The sequence below is a fragment of the Pelecanus crispus genome, chromosome 2 (assembly GCF_030463565.1).
Source record: "Pelecanus crispus isolate bPelCri1 chromosome 2, bPelCri1.pri, whole genome shotgun sequence".
Lineage (NCBI taxonomy): Eukaryota > Metazoa > Chordata > Aves > Pelecaniformes > Pelecanidae > Pelecanus > Pelecanus crispus.
The window spans coordinates 170806614-170824451 of record NC_134644.1 but is presented as its reverse complement, the minus strand read 5'-3'; the positions used below and the strand labels follow the sequence as shown (position 1 = coordinate 170824451).

The 17838-nt window shown below is 38.2% G+C and overlaps 1 protein-coding gene across 1 annotated transcript in view; it reads left to right on the top strand.

The window, feature by feature from the left end:
- Positions 1-17838, top strand: part of TRAPPC9 (trafficking protein particle complex subunit 9) — a 517114-nt gene that overhangs the window by 62018 nt on the left and 437258 nt on the right. The window contains exons 13-14 of the mRNA XM_075704831.1: positions 7266-7351; positions 16982-17108. Of these exons, the coding sequence (XP_075560946.1) occupies positions 7266-7351; positions 16982-17108 (213 nt within the window). The remainder of the gene's footprint in view (positions 1-7265; positions 7352-16981; positions 17109-17838) is intronic.

Genomic DNA, 17838 nt, shown 5'->3' with positions numbered 1-17838 from the left:
AGTCTTTCTTGGTCAAGGAAAGCAAACCTGAACATTACTTTCTTGTATTTGAAGTAATCAGCTTTTTAGCCTGAAGTTCTGAAGGAGCAAAGCTTTGTTCTCCATGGGACAGTTTCAAATTCAAAAGAGGAATAAAGTCTCATAAGTGATAAAATTGATTTTCAGAGGAGATAAACTAGTTTTATCTCAAACAAAAGAGAAATCAGGGAAAACTTAGTTCTGACATATTCTGTTTGGCAGCAGCCAGCTTAGCCACTTATCATGTGTGGTGCCCTGAGCCAGATGCACTGTTGGGGTTTCCCCTTTTCTAATAAGGTTATCATCATGAATATGAAGAAATTAGGATGAATGAGCTGCAGTTGCTTGGATGAAAGATGCAAATCCATAGGAAACTGGACTGAGGTAGTTCATCACCCGTAGAAATTTTTTTTTTTAATTTATTTTTGGTTAAACTTGTTAGACCATTGGGATTTTAAAATAGGTTTTCAATTTATCTTTCAGGAGAAAAAAAATGTATCTAGCTGATATCCTATTATGATTTAACTTAAACTCAGAATGATTAACTGTCTGATTAGTCAGTTTTTCTTAAAGACAGTTCAGCAAAAATCAGAAAAGCCTTATAAACAATGTGTAGAATACTACAGTCATTTTCTGCTAAAGGATTATTTCATTTATTATAAAGCTCTCCAGTGCAGTAATTGTGCCATTGGAAATAGATTACAAGGCTTGTTTCAAATCCTGGATTAAGTTACAAACATTGGTAGTCTTTTTGTTGCCTTTGTGCATATCACACGCATGATAATTTTTAACATAAGCATTAGTGTCATCAGCACATAAAGGACTTGGGTGACTGTGGAATGGAACTGATTGTAAGAACTTGAATACAGAAATTTGCAGGATGGTGTTTATCTTAATTTGACTCTTTGTTACTGGTTTTAGTACTGTGTAATCACCAAAACAAAGTAGAAAAACAGTACTTTGAAATGTCATCAAGGTTTGTTAGATTTTCTGTATCGTGCTTTGAATTGTAAAATACGAAACCTTTAGCAGGCGATCATCAGTAGTGGCTCCAACTAATTCTTCAAATAGGTAGTTCAGGAGCAAGTTAGGGCAGCAACTTTTGAGTAGGACAAGTGTGTGGGCTCCTCAGCACCTGAACTTCATTTTCTGTCCCCTGCTTCCCACCCCTTTCAAACACGAATGCACATGAAGAGAGGTGGGGAATGCTTTCCAATTCCCATATTCTCAGTTTCTCTTGTTAGTGGTAGTGTACTTGTATGGTAGTGTATTGTATTGTTCCCTAGGACTCCTCCTTTCTTGTCTCTCTCCTTTTTTACCCTTCCAACAGTCCACTTTCATCTACTTCTAAAATAAATTTTCTCCAGCACTGTAGCCACCGCTTGGCTTGTTCACCTGGATTGTGCCTGGCCTGCAGAGCCAGTACTTGGAGAGTCTCTCCGTATGGCTTCTTCATTCTAACATGTGGGGACGCAGGCTTTTTCCACACAATCTTCTAGGTTAGAAGTCAGACTTAACCTGCCTGTGCTGTGGACCTCTGGTTATGATTAAGAGTGATATCCCTCACCTTGGGAAGAACATGCACATTTAATTTGTTTTATGATGACGTGTATTTTAAATAAATAGTTGAAACATGAGGAATTAGGAGATACACAGAGGTATGGATTATCATCTGGCAGTTTGGATGGACATGGCTTAGTGCTACTTTGCTGCAGTACTACTTTGATTTCAAAAAATAAAGGATGAGAAATTAAAAAAAGGATAAGAAATTTTACAAATGTAGATGTGTTGGAACACCTTAAAGTGCTTTCTTGTTAAATATTTCTTTGAAAATAGCTTATATTCTTTCTCTTAATAATGTGTTTAACAATTGATCACAATTAAATTTTCATTTAATCTCTTAGGTATACCTCATCACGTTTTTTGCATTTAAACAAAACCATATTGCTAATCTTGTCAAACCGTTGTATTATGCAGTATTCTTGTTACTTGATGGATAGAAAAGGAACCTGCATTTTTTGAAACAGTTCAAGTTGGGATTTGTCGATGTGCTGTGTGTACCGTAGGAGTTTTATATTAGGGCTGTTTCTCCTTTTAGTTTTTTCTTTAGCCTAAGGAGATGTCTGAACTGCTTGTGATCCTGTAAAGCATTTGTCTTTTGAAGTATATACGGAGTCCATTCACTTTTAAAAGCCTCTAATGTTTCATTCAAAGTTTTGCAAGCAAAAGAATAGACAAAACAAAACCAGATACTTCCTTTGCAAGAAGCTGAGAAATTTAATAAACTATGAAACCAATGAGAATATTTTAATGACTTGTATTTAATTAAAAACAACAACAATAACAAATGAACTGTGTTTTTCTTACATGGAAATATGTAAGCCATATTTTGGTTAAATTATTGTTACAGCAAAGGAAATCAAGTACTGCTGAGAAACCAAAGGGAAACAAAACCCTTTAGAAAGTCTTGAGGAAATGTTTTCAGCTTTCAGCTTGATAAGCTTTTCTGACTGGAAACAATAAATGGGATAATTATATTCTGGTTAAATTGCTTTAATAGTATGCTAGTCATAAGAAATAAACCTACTGATTTTTGACATAAAGTGGGTTTTTAGTCTAAAGCAGCAAGAATATATAATATAGTTCCATTAGTAAATCTGGCAACTAATGTCATACCTATATTAGGTGATATAAATACAGCTCTTTACCTAGGCCCATATAACCTGATTTTACCCTTCCTTTTAAAAGCTTTTCCCCCAAGGAAGCAATTCTGTAGGATTGCCCTGATGTCTTTTATATGGGGTAGCTAGATCTTCTGGAGAGGAAACCAGAGGCAACTAGTGAGATCTCTAGAAGTGGGAGTGTTTTTTGTGGAGGTAGGGACTACTCATGTTTTCCTGAGGGAATGAGAAGATGAGAGAGAGAGAGAGAGATATTCCGCCGCGCCCCCCCCCCCCCAATCAATTGTGGAATCATAGAACAGCCCAGGTTGGAAGGGACTTCGAAAGATCAGCTGGTCCAACCTTTTATGGGAAAGGGAGCCTAGATAAGATCATAGAATCATAGAATTGTTTAGGTTGAAGAAGACCTTTAAGATCATCATCTAGCACCCTGTCCAGTTGCATCTTGAAAAGCTCCAATGATGTTCCTTGGGAGGTTGTTCCAGTGAATGATTGTTCTCACTGTAAAAAATTTATTTCTTAGATTGCAATGAAACCTCTCCTCATGCAGCTTGTACCTTATTGCCCCTTGCCTTTTCCATGTGGCTCCTTGTGAAAAGGGAGCCTCTGTCCTCTTTGTAGCCACCCTTTGAGGACTGGAATACCATGATGAGATCCCCTCTGAACCTTCTCTTCTCCAGCGAGAAGAGACCTAACTCCTTTAGTCTTTCCTCACTGGGCCCCTTGATCATCTTCGTGGTCCTCCTTTGGATCCTCTCGAGTCTGTGTCTTTCTTGAACTGTGGGGACCAGAACTGGACACAGTACTCAGGTGTGGCCTGACAAGGGTTGAGTGGAGTGGGATGATCATGTCCCTGTCTCTGCTAGCAACGCCCCTGCGGATGCAGCCCAAGATCTGATTTGCCTTCATTGCTGCAGCAGCGCACTGCTGACTCCTGTTCAGCCTGTTGTCCACCAGGACCCTCAGGTCCCTTTTGGCAAAGTTGCTCCCCAGCCATGCAGAGATCCTGGCCTGTACTGGGCTCTTTGGTTGTCATCCCAGGTGCAGGACTTCACACTTCTCACAGCTTTGGACGCTACCCCCTCCCAGATTCATTAGTTGAAGCACAATTCACTAAGTCAGCCAATCTGCTAGCAAAGATTTCCTGCCTCTTCTTGGTAGGTGGATCCTATCTCTCCTCAATAGGCTGTATTCATGAAGGCCATCCCATGATCATTGTAACCAAAACCCTGGTGACACCACCAGCCATGAAGCCAGGTATTGATCCGCACAATGTGTCAACTTCTGCCTGCACCTCTATCTCTGGCTGGCAAGATAAAGGAGAAGATCACTTGGGCACCTGTACCCTTTACTTGCACCCCCAGGGCTCTGAAGTCCTGCTTCATCTTGCCCAGGTTTTGCTTTCTTCTGTCATTGGTGTCCACATGGCAAAGAACTAGGCGACGCTAGTCTGCGCTTTTAACCAGCGGTGGCAGGTGTGTCTCTGTGACATCCCAGCTCTTGGCTCCTGGCACGCAGCAAACCTCCCTTGACTGTACACCAGGCCAGTGGGTGCCTCTCACCCACTGCTAGCACTCTCCGTGTCCTTTTGCAGCTTTTACTGTGCGCTGCTGGTGCGGCTTCTCCCTGTGAGTTTCGCTCATGGGTTTTGTCCGCTGCCAAGTCTTCATACCTGTTGCTGGTTCGTACACACGAGGAAGGGGAGGGAAGTGATGGCCTGTTCCTGCGGGTCATCAGAGACCTCGGTGCCTCCTTCTCTCCAAGGTGCCGTTCGCTGTGGAAGCTCTTTGTCCGGCAGTCCTTGGAGGCCAGCGCCATGGCGCCCTAGTGTTTCTTCTTGCAGAGTCTCAAATAATTCTCTATTTCTTGTTCATCCTCCCTAATAGAGCATAACCCGCTACCTTCCTCCTGCAGCTCCCCACCCGCTGCCCGTGACCCCACCAGAGCGCTCCTTGCCCGCTGGAGCCTCCGCCCTCCCCCACGCAGGAGGCCGGGCTGCCGCCTGTGCAGGCTCTGTCTGGGCAGCTGCCTCCGCTCACCCCAGGCCGAGGGTGAGGCAGCCGCCTCCTGCCCGCTCCAGAGCGCAGCCCTTGCCTGGGCTCTACCGCCGCCCTTCTGCCAGCCTCAGAGCCCAGCCTCGCAAGCCCCTCGCGCTCCCTGGAGGCCTCGAGCTGCCGGGGAGGCTCGCACGGCACCAGCCGCCTGGGGAGGCCATCGGGGCGGCAGGCCGAGCCTGCGGGCGAGCAGAGGCGCAGCAGCCCCGTCGCTAGCGGAGCGCGCGGCCCTTCCCGCCCAAACCGCCGGCGCTCCCCGAGGGCCGGTGACCCGCAGCTTCCCGCGCTTTGGCCGGGCCGCGGGGACGGCCGCTGTCGCCCGCCACCGTCCCCTGGTGAGCCCCGTCGCCTGGTCCCTCCCCGCAGCCAGCCCGAGGGTGGCGGCGGCCCAGAGGCCCCCTCAGGCGCCCGGCAGGGCCTCGCGCTCCCCTCAGCTCGCAGCGGCTGCTGCTGCTGCCAGCGTGGGCTTCCCGCCATTTCAGTAGTGTTGTAAGGAGGTAGTTCAGGGAGTATTCTACACTGAGGGGGAGGGATCATATCTGTAAAAATTAAGAAATGAGCCTAGAATCCTTTCTTTTTGGAAGGAAAGACAGATTAAAACATCAGACAAATCAATGGTTTGCATTTAGAGTAATACTTGGATGAAATCAAGAGTTTCCAACGTTTTTCTAGTCACTGACTTTCAGAATCACTTTTTATGTGGCTGCATTGAAAGCATTTTCAGAAAAGACATTCCAACCTTGTGGTAGTTCTTATAATGTGGAAATAGCTATAGTTTACAAGGACTGAAGTAGCTACTTTGGCTGTTACAAGTGCCTACTTTGATACAGTTAACTATAACGGGGCTTCAGTGCTTAAATACCTTTGAAGCTCTGTACGACACCTCTTTGGAGGAGTAACTGATTCTTCTGAGGACTGCAGAATGCAGAAGACATTGTGGACACTAATAAGCAATTAAATAAAAAGAAATTTACAGAACGTCTCTTAGAATTGTGCTTTTGAACGTTGTGTTTCAATCAACAGTTCTGCTGTTCAGGTTTCATAGTAATACAACCTGTTAATATCTCTGAATGTATGTCTTTGATTTCCACTAGCATTAATTGGAGTTAAACATTTGCATTAAGTACATCTCTCTTGAGCTCTCTAATATTGCTTGCAAAATGTAATCAGATAGTAAATATTTGTGAATGTACAATTAGAATACACAGGGTTTCAACTGTGACTTACAGTGTTAATATTAATAATCCTGTTTTTTTGACCGGACACTTTCTAATTTCCTTGTAAAAATGTGTTAGTAGTGTATGTTAAAATTACTGTGTTAACTAGTAAAAGTTACTCCATGTATGTTATAGGTTAGCTTATAGTCACGATTTATTTAACAAATACAGTTAAACCACCTTTTGTTTATTTGGACTGCAGGTCCTTAGTTTGTATGGAGACTCTTGCCACATTCGGTTTTAAGTCTAAACATCAGGTGCATGTGGTTAACCGTGAGAAATTTGGAAGGTAGACAGGATCTTGTGGGCTGAAAAGATTATGAAGTGCTGATGTAAAATAATCTTTCTGCATTGAACAGTTTTCCTCAGAACTTGTGTCTCTGCTGTTGACCTCACTTCCATAAACTTCTTGCCTCCTTAAATTAAAAAAAACCCCAAATTTTAAACTTGGCAGGGTGAAGTGTCTTTAAAGTTGAACCTCTGTCACTTGTAGTGAGATATAAACTGAAAGTACAGCTTATTACCTGACCTATGTTTGTTCTTTGTCTTTCCCTAAGTGTTTTCACAAGTTACTAAATAATTTGTGTTATTGCTTAAGTCTCCATTTTGTGAACCTCAGAAAAATTTGTATCTGTAGATCCTAGTGTCATCTTCCCCTCCCACAGCATCTCCCAAACTACTTACAGTTTCCCAAAGAAAATCTCCCAAACTACTTACAGTTTCCCAAAGAAAATTAGCGGGAGGAAACTAAGGTAGCATCTTGCTGGTGAGCAGTTGTTTCCTTCTTAATTTAGAATGATCTTCTATTTACTTCGTATCATCAGCTGTGTGTATATGAAGAGTTGTTTCCATTATTTTAATTTCCTTCTTCCTGTTGTGTTCATTCCTTATCTGGTTGCTTTTTATCTGAGTCTTAATTATCCAAGGCGATGTGTACTCTGTACCTAACTCCAAGTATGTAAGCCTTTAAGCATTTAACATTAAGGATGTATTTAAGTACTGTTTTGAATTGATGCCTGAGTTAATTTTGCCAATGTAATGTTGGCACACTGGCTCTTTGGAGCACTATTACTGTATTAATGAATATTTCCAGTCCTTTAACCCATTACTTTGCCTGTGATTTATAGCTTGTGTCCCACAATGCACTTGAATAGCACTTGGACTGGGAAGGTTTTACAGAGATGTTAATTTAGAATATAATGATAATATAGCAATCTGACAGTCAGCTGATGCTATTTTTTTATAACACTATAATTAGGTAATTCTTGCATTAATTGTATAATCATTTCATGTAGATTTCCAGTGGGTCCAGGGAGATGTGTGTGAAGTTCAGTTGATGGTGTACAACCCTATGCCTTTTGAGCTCCGAGTAGAAAACATGGTATGTATCTTCCTAAATCTCCCCTTTTTATTATTTTTTGTGAAAAATTTTCTCAGCTGAACTTTCAATAATTTATTTTCTATAAATCAGATAGTTTAAAAAATCGTTTCAGCCGGTATAACCTCAGTTTAACAGTGCAGTACTATCAATTTTCTCACATTTGTTGGTAATGAGGTATTGAAATGAAAATCTCTGCCACTCAGAGTGTTTAAGTGCTCTACTGTTGCTGACCCGTAAATCAATTCCATACCTTTCTGCATTGACCAGAACTCATGCCACATCATTTACATATACTGGTTTTCAAGTAATAATTATATCCCAAAACCTAATAATTAGTGTATACTACTAATGTAATTTAAAAATCTGCATTCATCCTAGCTTTTTAAATTCCCATTTTGACCATATTTTTACAAATCTGAGTATTTAAAATAGTTCTGAGAAGCTTTGTTTTTTAATAGAAGCTTCAGCTCATGGATCTGCTGTTCCCAAGGATATGTGTTATCTGAAAACACCATAAGCTAAAATGATCAGGAGGGAGGAAAAAAAGGCTAAAATACCAGAGAAGCATGTAAGGTTAGAAGCATCAAGCCCAAGCTGTCTATTACTTCAGTTGACTGTATGATACTAATTTTGTGGACTGCCTGCACTTTGTCCTGAAACAAAGTAAATTGTGTTTTTTTCCCTCTTTAAGTGAACTAACATTTTTTTTTTTAATTGTTATCCATTTAAGGGTTAGAAGTCCTCTAACTGCCAAACCAACTTAATCTCCACTCAGTCCTAATCCAGTGTTGTCCTTTATGTTAAATATTTTTACCTTTAATATTGCTTTAAAAAATAAATCCCATCTCTTAGAGCCCATTGTTCTGTTAGGCTAAGTGAATCAGTGTATATTTATTTGCTCAGGATTTTTGTTTGGTTTTTTATTGATAGGTCTACTGCAGTGGCTAGTCAAACAATTACTGATAATATGCCACATATAATACAGTGTTTTTCCATGGGAAAGGAACATGCCCAGAGATTCTGCTTATAGCATAATAAAAGTCATTCGTGGAAGCTAACACACTGGTTTCTTCAGCAGCATTTTATCTAAAGATCGCAGAAATATTCCAAATTGTTAGGAATGAATAGAAAAAGTAATTGTAAAGCTGTGCATGAGAAAGGACTCTATATAGGAATTAATTTATTTAAGAGCATTTTGATTTATAGTCTAATTTGTATTGTGTAAGTAACGATGTAATTATATATTTAAAAAACTGTTTGGATAATTTCTTAATTTCTTAATGAGGAAATTTCTTATGAGTGCTTACATACACTTAAGAACTCAGAATACAGTTATTTGCATAGATGTGCACTCCATCCATTCCCTAAGCAAATTAATTGTAGTCGCATGACTACTTCTTTTTACTGTTGGTGTGATAAATTTCTATCTTTGAATTAATACTGAATTTCAGTTTCATTGGTAAGCGTAAGAGGAAGCAGGCATGCAAACTAGATACAAATAATTGAAGTGATTAACATAATTCTTTAGTCAGTGCTCCATAAATAGACTGCTTTGAGAAATTCTGCTGTGTGCTAATGTCATCTCATTGGTAGAAATTAGTTGATTTTGCTTGATTTGTCTGTGGTATCAAGACTGTAGCCAGCAAGTTGAGGAAAGTAATTATTCCCCTCCATTTGGCATTTGAGAGACAATGTCTTTAGAACCATGGCCAGTTTTGAGCTCCCCATACAATAGAAATATTGACATACTGCTATCAGTCCAGCAGTATTACCAAGATGATTGGCAGGCTGGAGCATATGACAAATGAGGACAGGTTCAAATAGCTGCATCTGTTCAGTTTCTAGAAGAGAAGAATACTGGGGTAATTGTTACTGCTTTCCTAGACCCCAAAATGGGAAGATGCAGTGAAAACAGAGCCAGGCTCTTCCCAGGGGTGCCCAGCGTAAGGGTGAGAGTCAGTGAACATGTTGCAGCAATGGAAAACCTTCCTAATAAAAAATTCCCTTTTTCCAGTCATGAGGGTGATTATAGAGTGGAACTGTTGCCCAGAGAGAACGTGGGATCTCCGTCTTTAGAAATCTTCAAAAACTTGAGTGTATAGGACAGTGAAAAACCTACACTACCATCAAGGTCGGCCCTGTTTTGAGCAGTGGGCTGGGCAAGAGGACCTCTAGCATTTCCTTCCAGCCTAAATTGTGATTTTTTCCAGTCTCATCTTTGAGCTTTCTAGAATGTGGGAATAGTTATTACTTTACCACAAGAAAAAACTCTTTTGTTTTTATTTTAATAATTCAAAGTGTTTAATATTTTAAAATGTTTTGGTTTATTATTAACATGTATTCATGCCTGCAGTCCCCATGCCCCCTTGTTTGATTTCTCATCATGTATCACATTCTTTTATATTATTTATTGTAGAATCATTTTCATGGCAAGCGTATCCTTTTCTGTCATTTAGTGGCAGTTTCAGCCTGTTTGTCCCACAACTTTTGTCCTTCTGTCTGACTCAGCACCTTACCTTTGCAGTTTGACTGCTCATTCAAGCTTGTTCCCAATGACTGGCAGTTCTTTGAGTTCTCCATTGCTTGATTTCCTTTGGTTTTTACCCTTTTCATGGTTCACCATTCATCAACATGTAACTGTCCTGAAATCTATAGTCTTGTTCCTTTTTTCTAATTTTCCCTTTCCCTTGTCTTTCAGTTTATGAATTGTTGTTCCATTACCTTACTTGTTTCACATTAAATGAACGCTGGGAGCATCAATCCAAACTTTTGTCATGATACTTTTCCTAGCGTGTCTTCCTGTGGCTGAAAGTTGTGATGGTAAACAAGTTAGTTTTGAGCACAAGTTGATGAGGAGAATGATTCCTTGTTGAAAGGCTTCTCTAGCTTTTTTTCGTTATTTGAAGTATATATATATTTGTAGTTTAATTGAGGTATGCTTAAGTAAAAGAAATTGAATTTTTAGACTTGACATGAGAATGTGGAGACAAAACTTTGATCAGTATTGCTCAGATGATAAGCCCTGTACTGTCTGAAAAGTTGATTTTTTTGTTGTTTTGTTTTATTGTTCTCAAAGCCCATCTTTGTTCTTGCTGCTTATTCTATGTCATGCATATTCATGATTTGGGACTCTATTTAGATAGCTATTTTTCAAGCGTGTCACACTGCTGTATTACCTTTCTGTTTTCTTCTGTTTCATGTTTTTGTTTTGTCCATAGTTAGAAGGCTGATCCATTGAAAGGTACAATAGTGGTTGTACAATGACAAATGAAAATGTTTAATCATGGAATATGGAGGCCATTAGGTCCAGAAACTGTATTTTAGTCAATAAAGTGAAGTAGGAGAGATCATAGGGGTGATTGGACCAAGTGCTTTAATAAAACTTAGCAGGTACCTTAAATCAACATAGTGAGAGAGACACAAAAATGAGTCTAACTAGCTTTGACTGCCAGGGATTAGACAGAATATTTTTGCTCTCCTGGTGCTGGAGCCCAAGTTAACCGGAGATGTGATATTCAGCTGTAAATAAGTGTATATACCACTTTACTTTTTTTCCCAGGAATACTAATTTCTGTATAGACTTGTTCAGGTATGGGAATGATAGCTTCTATCTCTTTCTAGTTACTGAGCCTTTTTTCTGTCTGGGAAAAAAATGACCTTCAGATTTCAGGCCTTCAAAAAAAACCCCAAATTCTGCGAAATCTCTGGATTTATTTTGTATCTTGGGACAGATATTTAAAGCAGTAAATCATGATACAGTCTAGTGAGATCTACTATGAAAATAAAATGCATGTGAAGATGTACTGCAAAGTATATTAAATCCTCTAAGATTTTAACTGCTTTTTCCTCTTTGTTTCTCAAGTTTCATATTAAAGGAAAAAAAAAAAAACCCAAACCTGACAAATTTTGAGGCAATGTTATTTATTGAGTGAAAGCATTTTTTCTGCCCTTATTGTAGCAAATATAGCGGTGGTTCTAAGAAAGCTACAATATATACAGAGCAGTTTAAACTGTATTGAATAATATTGAGAAATTATGAAATACTGCTCCAAAACACAGGGGTAATGTAGTTTATAGTATTAAAAGCTCATTATTCAAAAAGAAAGTCTTTGTTCTATAGTTCTTCTGTTTGGAGCTTGTATTTATTTGAAAACAACTTACATGTGGGATTTTGATTAATGATGGGATAAGAATGGCTGCTAGATTTTTTTTTTTTGTAAACTTCAAATCTATATTATTAGCCAGGAGCTCTATGTTGATGTTTAAAAATACCATCTAAAATTTTGATAAATCTTTATGTATAATCAGTCCCATAACTTAGCTTATGATCTTGTAAATTTTTTCCATGAACTGCTCTTTAGTGAGTTCACATCTTTGTACTGTTTCTGCCATCTTGAGAGAATATTTATTTACTATTAGACAACATCTAATTGAAGCTATGTTGGGCAAGAATGTACACAAAAAAGGTGAGGGGGGAGAAGGATAAAAATGGTCATGTTTGGTGTTTTCTAGGTCTGCCTAAAATAGTCTTATTGGAAACAGTAGGGAAAATTTCCTTTTAAATAAATACTTGACAGTTTTTGTGTGAAGTATTTGACAACATTCTATAAAGTATGTTCAACATGAAAACTAACTTTGATGGCAGTGTTACTTTAAAAAAAGAATGACTGCATTTCAAGATTGGTAAGTAAAGCCTAAAAAAAGCAGTTACATACTCATGGTGTTTTAACAGCATCCCCAAATGCTACCATTTACATACAAGTTGTTTTGTTTCTCTAAAACTAAATCGAGGTTTGAAATGATTGAAAGACATGCTGTGATAATAGCATGCATATATTCACTCTAAGACAATTTCAATTGTTTTATAAGAATACAAGGAAATGTAAAATTGTTTGGGTTTTTTTTTTGTGTGTGTTTCATATATTCCCTGGAGGAAACCTTGTATATGGGTAAATTTTTCCTATAAGGTCAGAAAGAGCAATGCTTACTAAATAGTATTACTTGAAATAAGGTGTAAGACTCAAAAGACTCAAGGGAGAAGAAATCTAACATTTCCTTTTTTTTTTTCCCTTTTCCTTTTTTTTTTTTTTTTTTTTTTTTTTTGGTCTGATATGTTTAGGTAAAGGCTATAACAGTACTTCAGCCTTGATTTGATTGTCACTGTTAATCGAAAAATTTTTTAGGCACCAGAGGGCAATGTTGGGCAAATATTGCTCAATTCTGTTATCCAGCAAATAGCAATATTGAAAATGTCTTTCAGACATTCTAGATATGTCATTGTCTTTTAAAACTTATTTGTGTGGGTTAAGTTTTAAGGGTAAGTATCTTGATTTCAGTTTATGTCTGGAACTCTGAAGCCTAGTTGAGGTTTATATTGGTGTTTTTTCCATTTCAATGAGTTTTTACGTTTTCTTAATACCTTCACTTTTAAAAACTTGAAGTTTTACTGACTAGTAAAACTCATAATGAGAGAAATGAATTCTGTGTTCTCCTTCATGTGATAATGCACTTGCAGCTCTTTTAGTTCTCGTCCAGGCATAGTATGTGCTTAGTGCAGGTGTTTTGGCATTTCCATTGCATTTGTTCTCTAGAAGAGCTCTTCTTTTTTTTTTTTTTTTTGTTTTTAAAGAATAGACTGAGAATGCATTCTTAATGAATTATGAGAAAATTATATTGTGCTGAGCGCTGATTTTGCTTTAGCAGTTACCTGTGATCAACATGCTGTGTTTGTGATCAGCATGATCCAAGGGTGTTATTTTGATATAATTTCAGGGGTTAGGGAACAATGTACACTGTATATAGCATTTTTTTTTCTCTACTGTTAGTATATAATTTTCTCTTACTAGTAACTAGCAATTTCTCTTACTAGTAAGTCTTCCTTCTTGTCCATAAGCACATGCATGTTTTGGGTGACTATAATCCAGATGCGTTTGCCGTTCCTATTTTTGTCTGCATTTTGTCTGCTGTTAACATACTCAGTTCAAATCCTTTGGTGAGGAAGATGCTTTCTGTGACAGCTGGGTCGGGATCATTGCTTTTCCTGCACCTTGACCACTAGCCTTTAAAAATATTACCATTGACTGACTTAATTTTTCTCAGTTCATTTCCCTGTATTTTCCCCCCACGGTTGTGGTCTTTAGTTTCTTCAGGATTATTTGGCTCTGGCCCATTCCAGGCCTCAATTCCCTGCAATGAGGGAACTCATTGGTGTCATAGATCAGAACTCTTGCTGGGCTGTGAGGTTTTGACTGGCAATTTTGGGGTCGTGTGGCAGCCTGTGTATGTGCACGCATGGCTACTTTAGATGTGTTTCTCAGGGCTGTGCTGGTTTATGGCCCCCCTTGAGGTTATTTTTTCCTTTACAGGAACCTAAAAGGCTTTCAGGGAAATGTCTCCCATCCACCCCCTCAATCCAGCTTGAAAGTAGAGGATGTCTAATGGCTGGGATGGGGGACTAATTCATATTAAGTAAGAGCACAAAACTGGTTATTCTGCAAGAAGTGAAACAAATGTATAAATGTATGTCCTGACATCCAGCTTGATTAAAAATGTGAAGCAGAGGATTAAAAACAAGGGAGAAAGCTGTATGTACTCATTGCTTCCCTTTCCCCCTTGCCCCAAGGAAACCTGGGCTAATTAGGACCATGTCTTAGTGAGGAGCTTCCCATATTTCAGATAAGTGACCCGACTGGTTTTGCAGTGGTGTTGTCATTTCTTAGTGTTTTGTATATGTTTATAGGCATTTGATATACTGGCTAATTTGGGGCATTAGCTAGCAATGGAAAAATAATGATGTGTAGTAGTTGTTACAAGGTAAGTTCAGTGTAGTAGTAGGAGAAAGTTTGAACTGGAAAAGCTTTCCAGTTTAACCACTGCATTAAGTTACCTAATCCCTTCTTAGAGACTACCACTGAGGGAAATTCCTGAACTCCCTAGATAAACATGCTGGGAATGGTTAATGTGGAGTTGTCTCTGCTTCAGAGAAGGAGGGTGAGTTAGAAGGGCTCCCTGTCAGTTCTGTTTATTTACATTTACTATAGCTGATACTAAACAAGACATTGGAGGTTTGGGGTTTTTTTTTGTCATTGATTTTTTTAGGAGTTTAAGTCCTTGGATGAAAGTATTTAGTTGAGGTGAATCCTGAATAATGAAAATATATTTGAATATTTGGCCAAGTGATAGTTTAGTGCTTTCAGGACTGAAATAATCTTACAAAGACTTCTGTACCTGTTTTAAAAGTGCGTTTTGGAGTGTGTATGGGGTTACCTTTTGTTTATGTTCTAAGATTTGCTTCAGCCAAAGCAAAAGCAGAATAATTATGATGGAGACTGAGACTAAGTCAGTGTTAAAGTGTGAATGTTCACCCTATTTCTGTAGGGTGAATCCCACTGGAAGGATTTGTATTCAGTCCCATGCAATCAATTACATTGCGTCATATCTAAAATTAGTTTGTATTGTCTAGTTATTGTGATAATGACTTTGATCTCTTTATTCTGAAGTATTGCAAGGAATATTTCACCAAGAGTGCAAACAAGCCCTGCTTAAGCTCTCACCTACATAAACATACCTATTTGAAAAGTAGTGACCAAGCTTGTGTTTATGAAGTGGGAATCAAAAAGCATCAGTGCTCTGATACACTGGACGGTGAATGCATAGGAAGACAGAATCAATTTTTACTTAATTTTTGGTGGATTGTTTGACAGCTGAAGTCTCCATGTGAAACTGGGGGAAAACTAAAATTCAGTAAAAGTGAGGGCTGGACACGGTATTTTCTTAGAACTCAAGTCAAATGATGACATTGAATTTTGTGCAATATTAGAGAAGGATAGAGTTCTCTAACATACCTTTCCACAAAGTAAGAGTAGCTTTGATTCAATTAGGTGTTGTCTCAACAGTGTCAAGTCTACAAAGAAGTAATTGCTAGAACAAAGGATTTTTTAGCTTTTGGGTATATTATAACCTTGATGACTTCAGATTTTCAGTGGAAGAGAAATCAAGAACCTGACAAACCTGTTCAGTTTGCTTTTTTAAGCTTCTGGTTTGTTTAGGACTTTGCTGTTAAAAATCTTAGGTGTAAAGCATTTATTTAGTTGTTATGTAGCATGTACATAACAGGTGTTTGTTAAATTTTCCAGAAGGCACACTGCCTTCTGAGGACGGAAGGAATTCTGATAATGGCTTTTAATTTAGTTCAGTTTTTGACTGTTGGTGGGTTGATTTTGGTTAATATCTAGGAACTGCTTGAAGAAGACTTGCTGGTGGTTAGTCCCAATGCAAATCAGGCCATTAAAACCTAGTGTACTTGATAGGTCAAGTTTCAGTCATTGGCTGGTTAGTTCCAGTGGTGCCATTTCGGTTTCTCTAAGTACTTGTTATATGAGTACCAATTTTCCTAATTTCTAATTGAGAATTAGAAACACAGGAGGGCTAGTCTGCCTTTTACAGCTGACATGAGCATCAGAGGTGCACTATTCAAAACCCAGTTGAATTAAAAACTAGGCAATCGTAGATGTTTTCAATGGAAAGCAATGCTGGTATTCTGGCACTGTGCAGACAACATTGCTGCTTCTTAAACTCCTTGTTCAGTCTTCAGTCTGTGGTTTTCTGTGGCTCAAACCATGACTTCTTTCATCTATCTTTACAAAAATAGTACCTAACTCTTTCATAGAGTTTTGAGTTCCTGTGAAGCATCCTCATGGAGCTGAGGTTCAATCCAGTTGTACCTACTGCATTAATTGATGGAGATATTTGGATGGCATCTTTATTAAAAAATAAAAATAAAAATCTGTGTGTATAGAAAAGCAGCTGGTAACTTAGACTTATGTGCTTTACAACATTAAATCGCTTACTTGTAACAGGATATTCTGTGTTCAGGCATCTTAAATTCATTAACTGAGCTTAGAAAAACCCAACCCAGTCTGCTAAGGACAGGAATGTTGTGTTTAAAAGTTTGTTAATTTTTATTTTCCCTTAATTTCTCATTTTGTCCATTATTTTAAATTTAGGATGCTAAGAGAGTTCTCTGATGTACACTAAGGGAGTAAATCATACAGTCTAACTGCAGGCATCTAGGCTTGACAGAGCATCGATTTAGCAAAGCAAATGTCTTATTCCAACTCATTGAGATATTTAGGTTGGATAATAAAGCTAGACTTGCTCTATTATCTGTAAATACTAAATTTTTTTTCTCCCCATAGATAAATATTTTCTGGCCAGAAACTTTAATTAAAGCTAAGCAAGAGCTGCTATTGATGTTGGATTTCCACTGTCCAAAATATAAGCAAATATATAAGTAATGTCACAATTAAATGTAGGTACAAAACCACACCATGCAGATTATATCACTCATTCTTTTACTGTGCTTGGGTATAAATTTTTATTAGTTTTTCATACATCATTGCCACCTCAGATCCTGAAACAAGTTTCAGTGTTGAATACAAATCTTGCAGTAATTCTAGATGCATGCTTCAGTCGCTGGAACTTAAAAACCAAAATAGCTGCTATGAGCAAATTGGAATAAATCATAAAAATTTGGGTGATGTAATGCAAGGGATTAAAATGTAAGTATATATCATAAAAACGTAAGTGTATATCATAAAGGGATTTATCTATGTAATACGACTTTTTCAGGGTCTCTTGACAACAGGAGTAGAATTCGAATCTCTTCCTGCAGCTCTTTCTCTACCTGCAGAATCTGGTCTCTATCCGGTAACTCTTGTTGGTGTTCCTCAAACTACTGGACAGATCACTGTCAATGGTAAGGGATGTTTTTCGTCATGTTCTTCCTAGCAAAACAACTATGTGTTTTACACCTCTGTGGATTACATACGTTTGTATGACACATATATGCTTGCTGCCCTGAATTCTCCTCAGTAAGTAAAAGAAAAAACAAAACAAAAAAAGACATCTGTTTTCTCTACTAGACTTCATAAAAAACATAGCCTGAAAAATCACTTGGTTGTAACAGCAGTAATGAACACATATTTACAATATCTCACATGTGAGAGGAAAAGGATAATGAACTCAAACTCCCCTTTATTAATGCTTTCATTTGGAAAGCTTCTGGGGAGGATTACTTTAACTTTTTTGTGAGAATGCAGAAGATAATCTTGCAGTTCGTTTTTCTTAATTAATCGTGTTCATGTGAGATTACAGAAATTTTTGCAGATTGCTTCTGTAGAAACAATTTAGCCAATTTGTGTAGTCTGTTGCAGTTGAGATATCATTTCATTAATAAGCCTAAATAAAATTGTGTTTGTAGTAAGTAAAGAGAATTAAAGAGCTTTTGTAGAAGGCGAGCAGAGCAGCCTCCTAGAAAAAGAGGCAACAGGAGGAGATTCAACAAGTGGTAGGACTGAATCATCTTACCAACGCACAATTTTAGGTATGTGTTCCTGGAATACAGAGTTATAGGCATAGAACCATTTTAATAAAGCTAAACACCAAAAGAAAATGGCTTTGAACTTGAAGAAACTCCGTTCTCACTG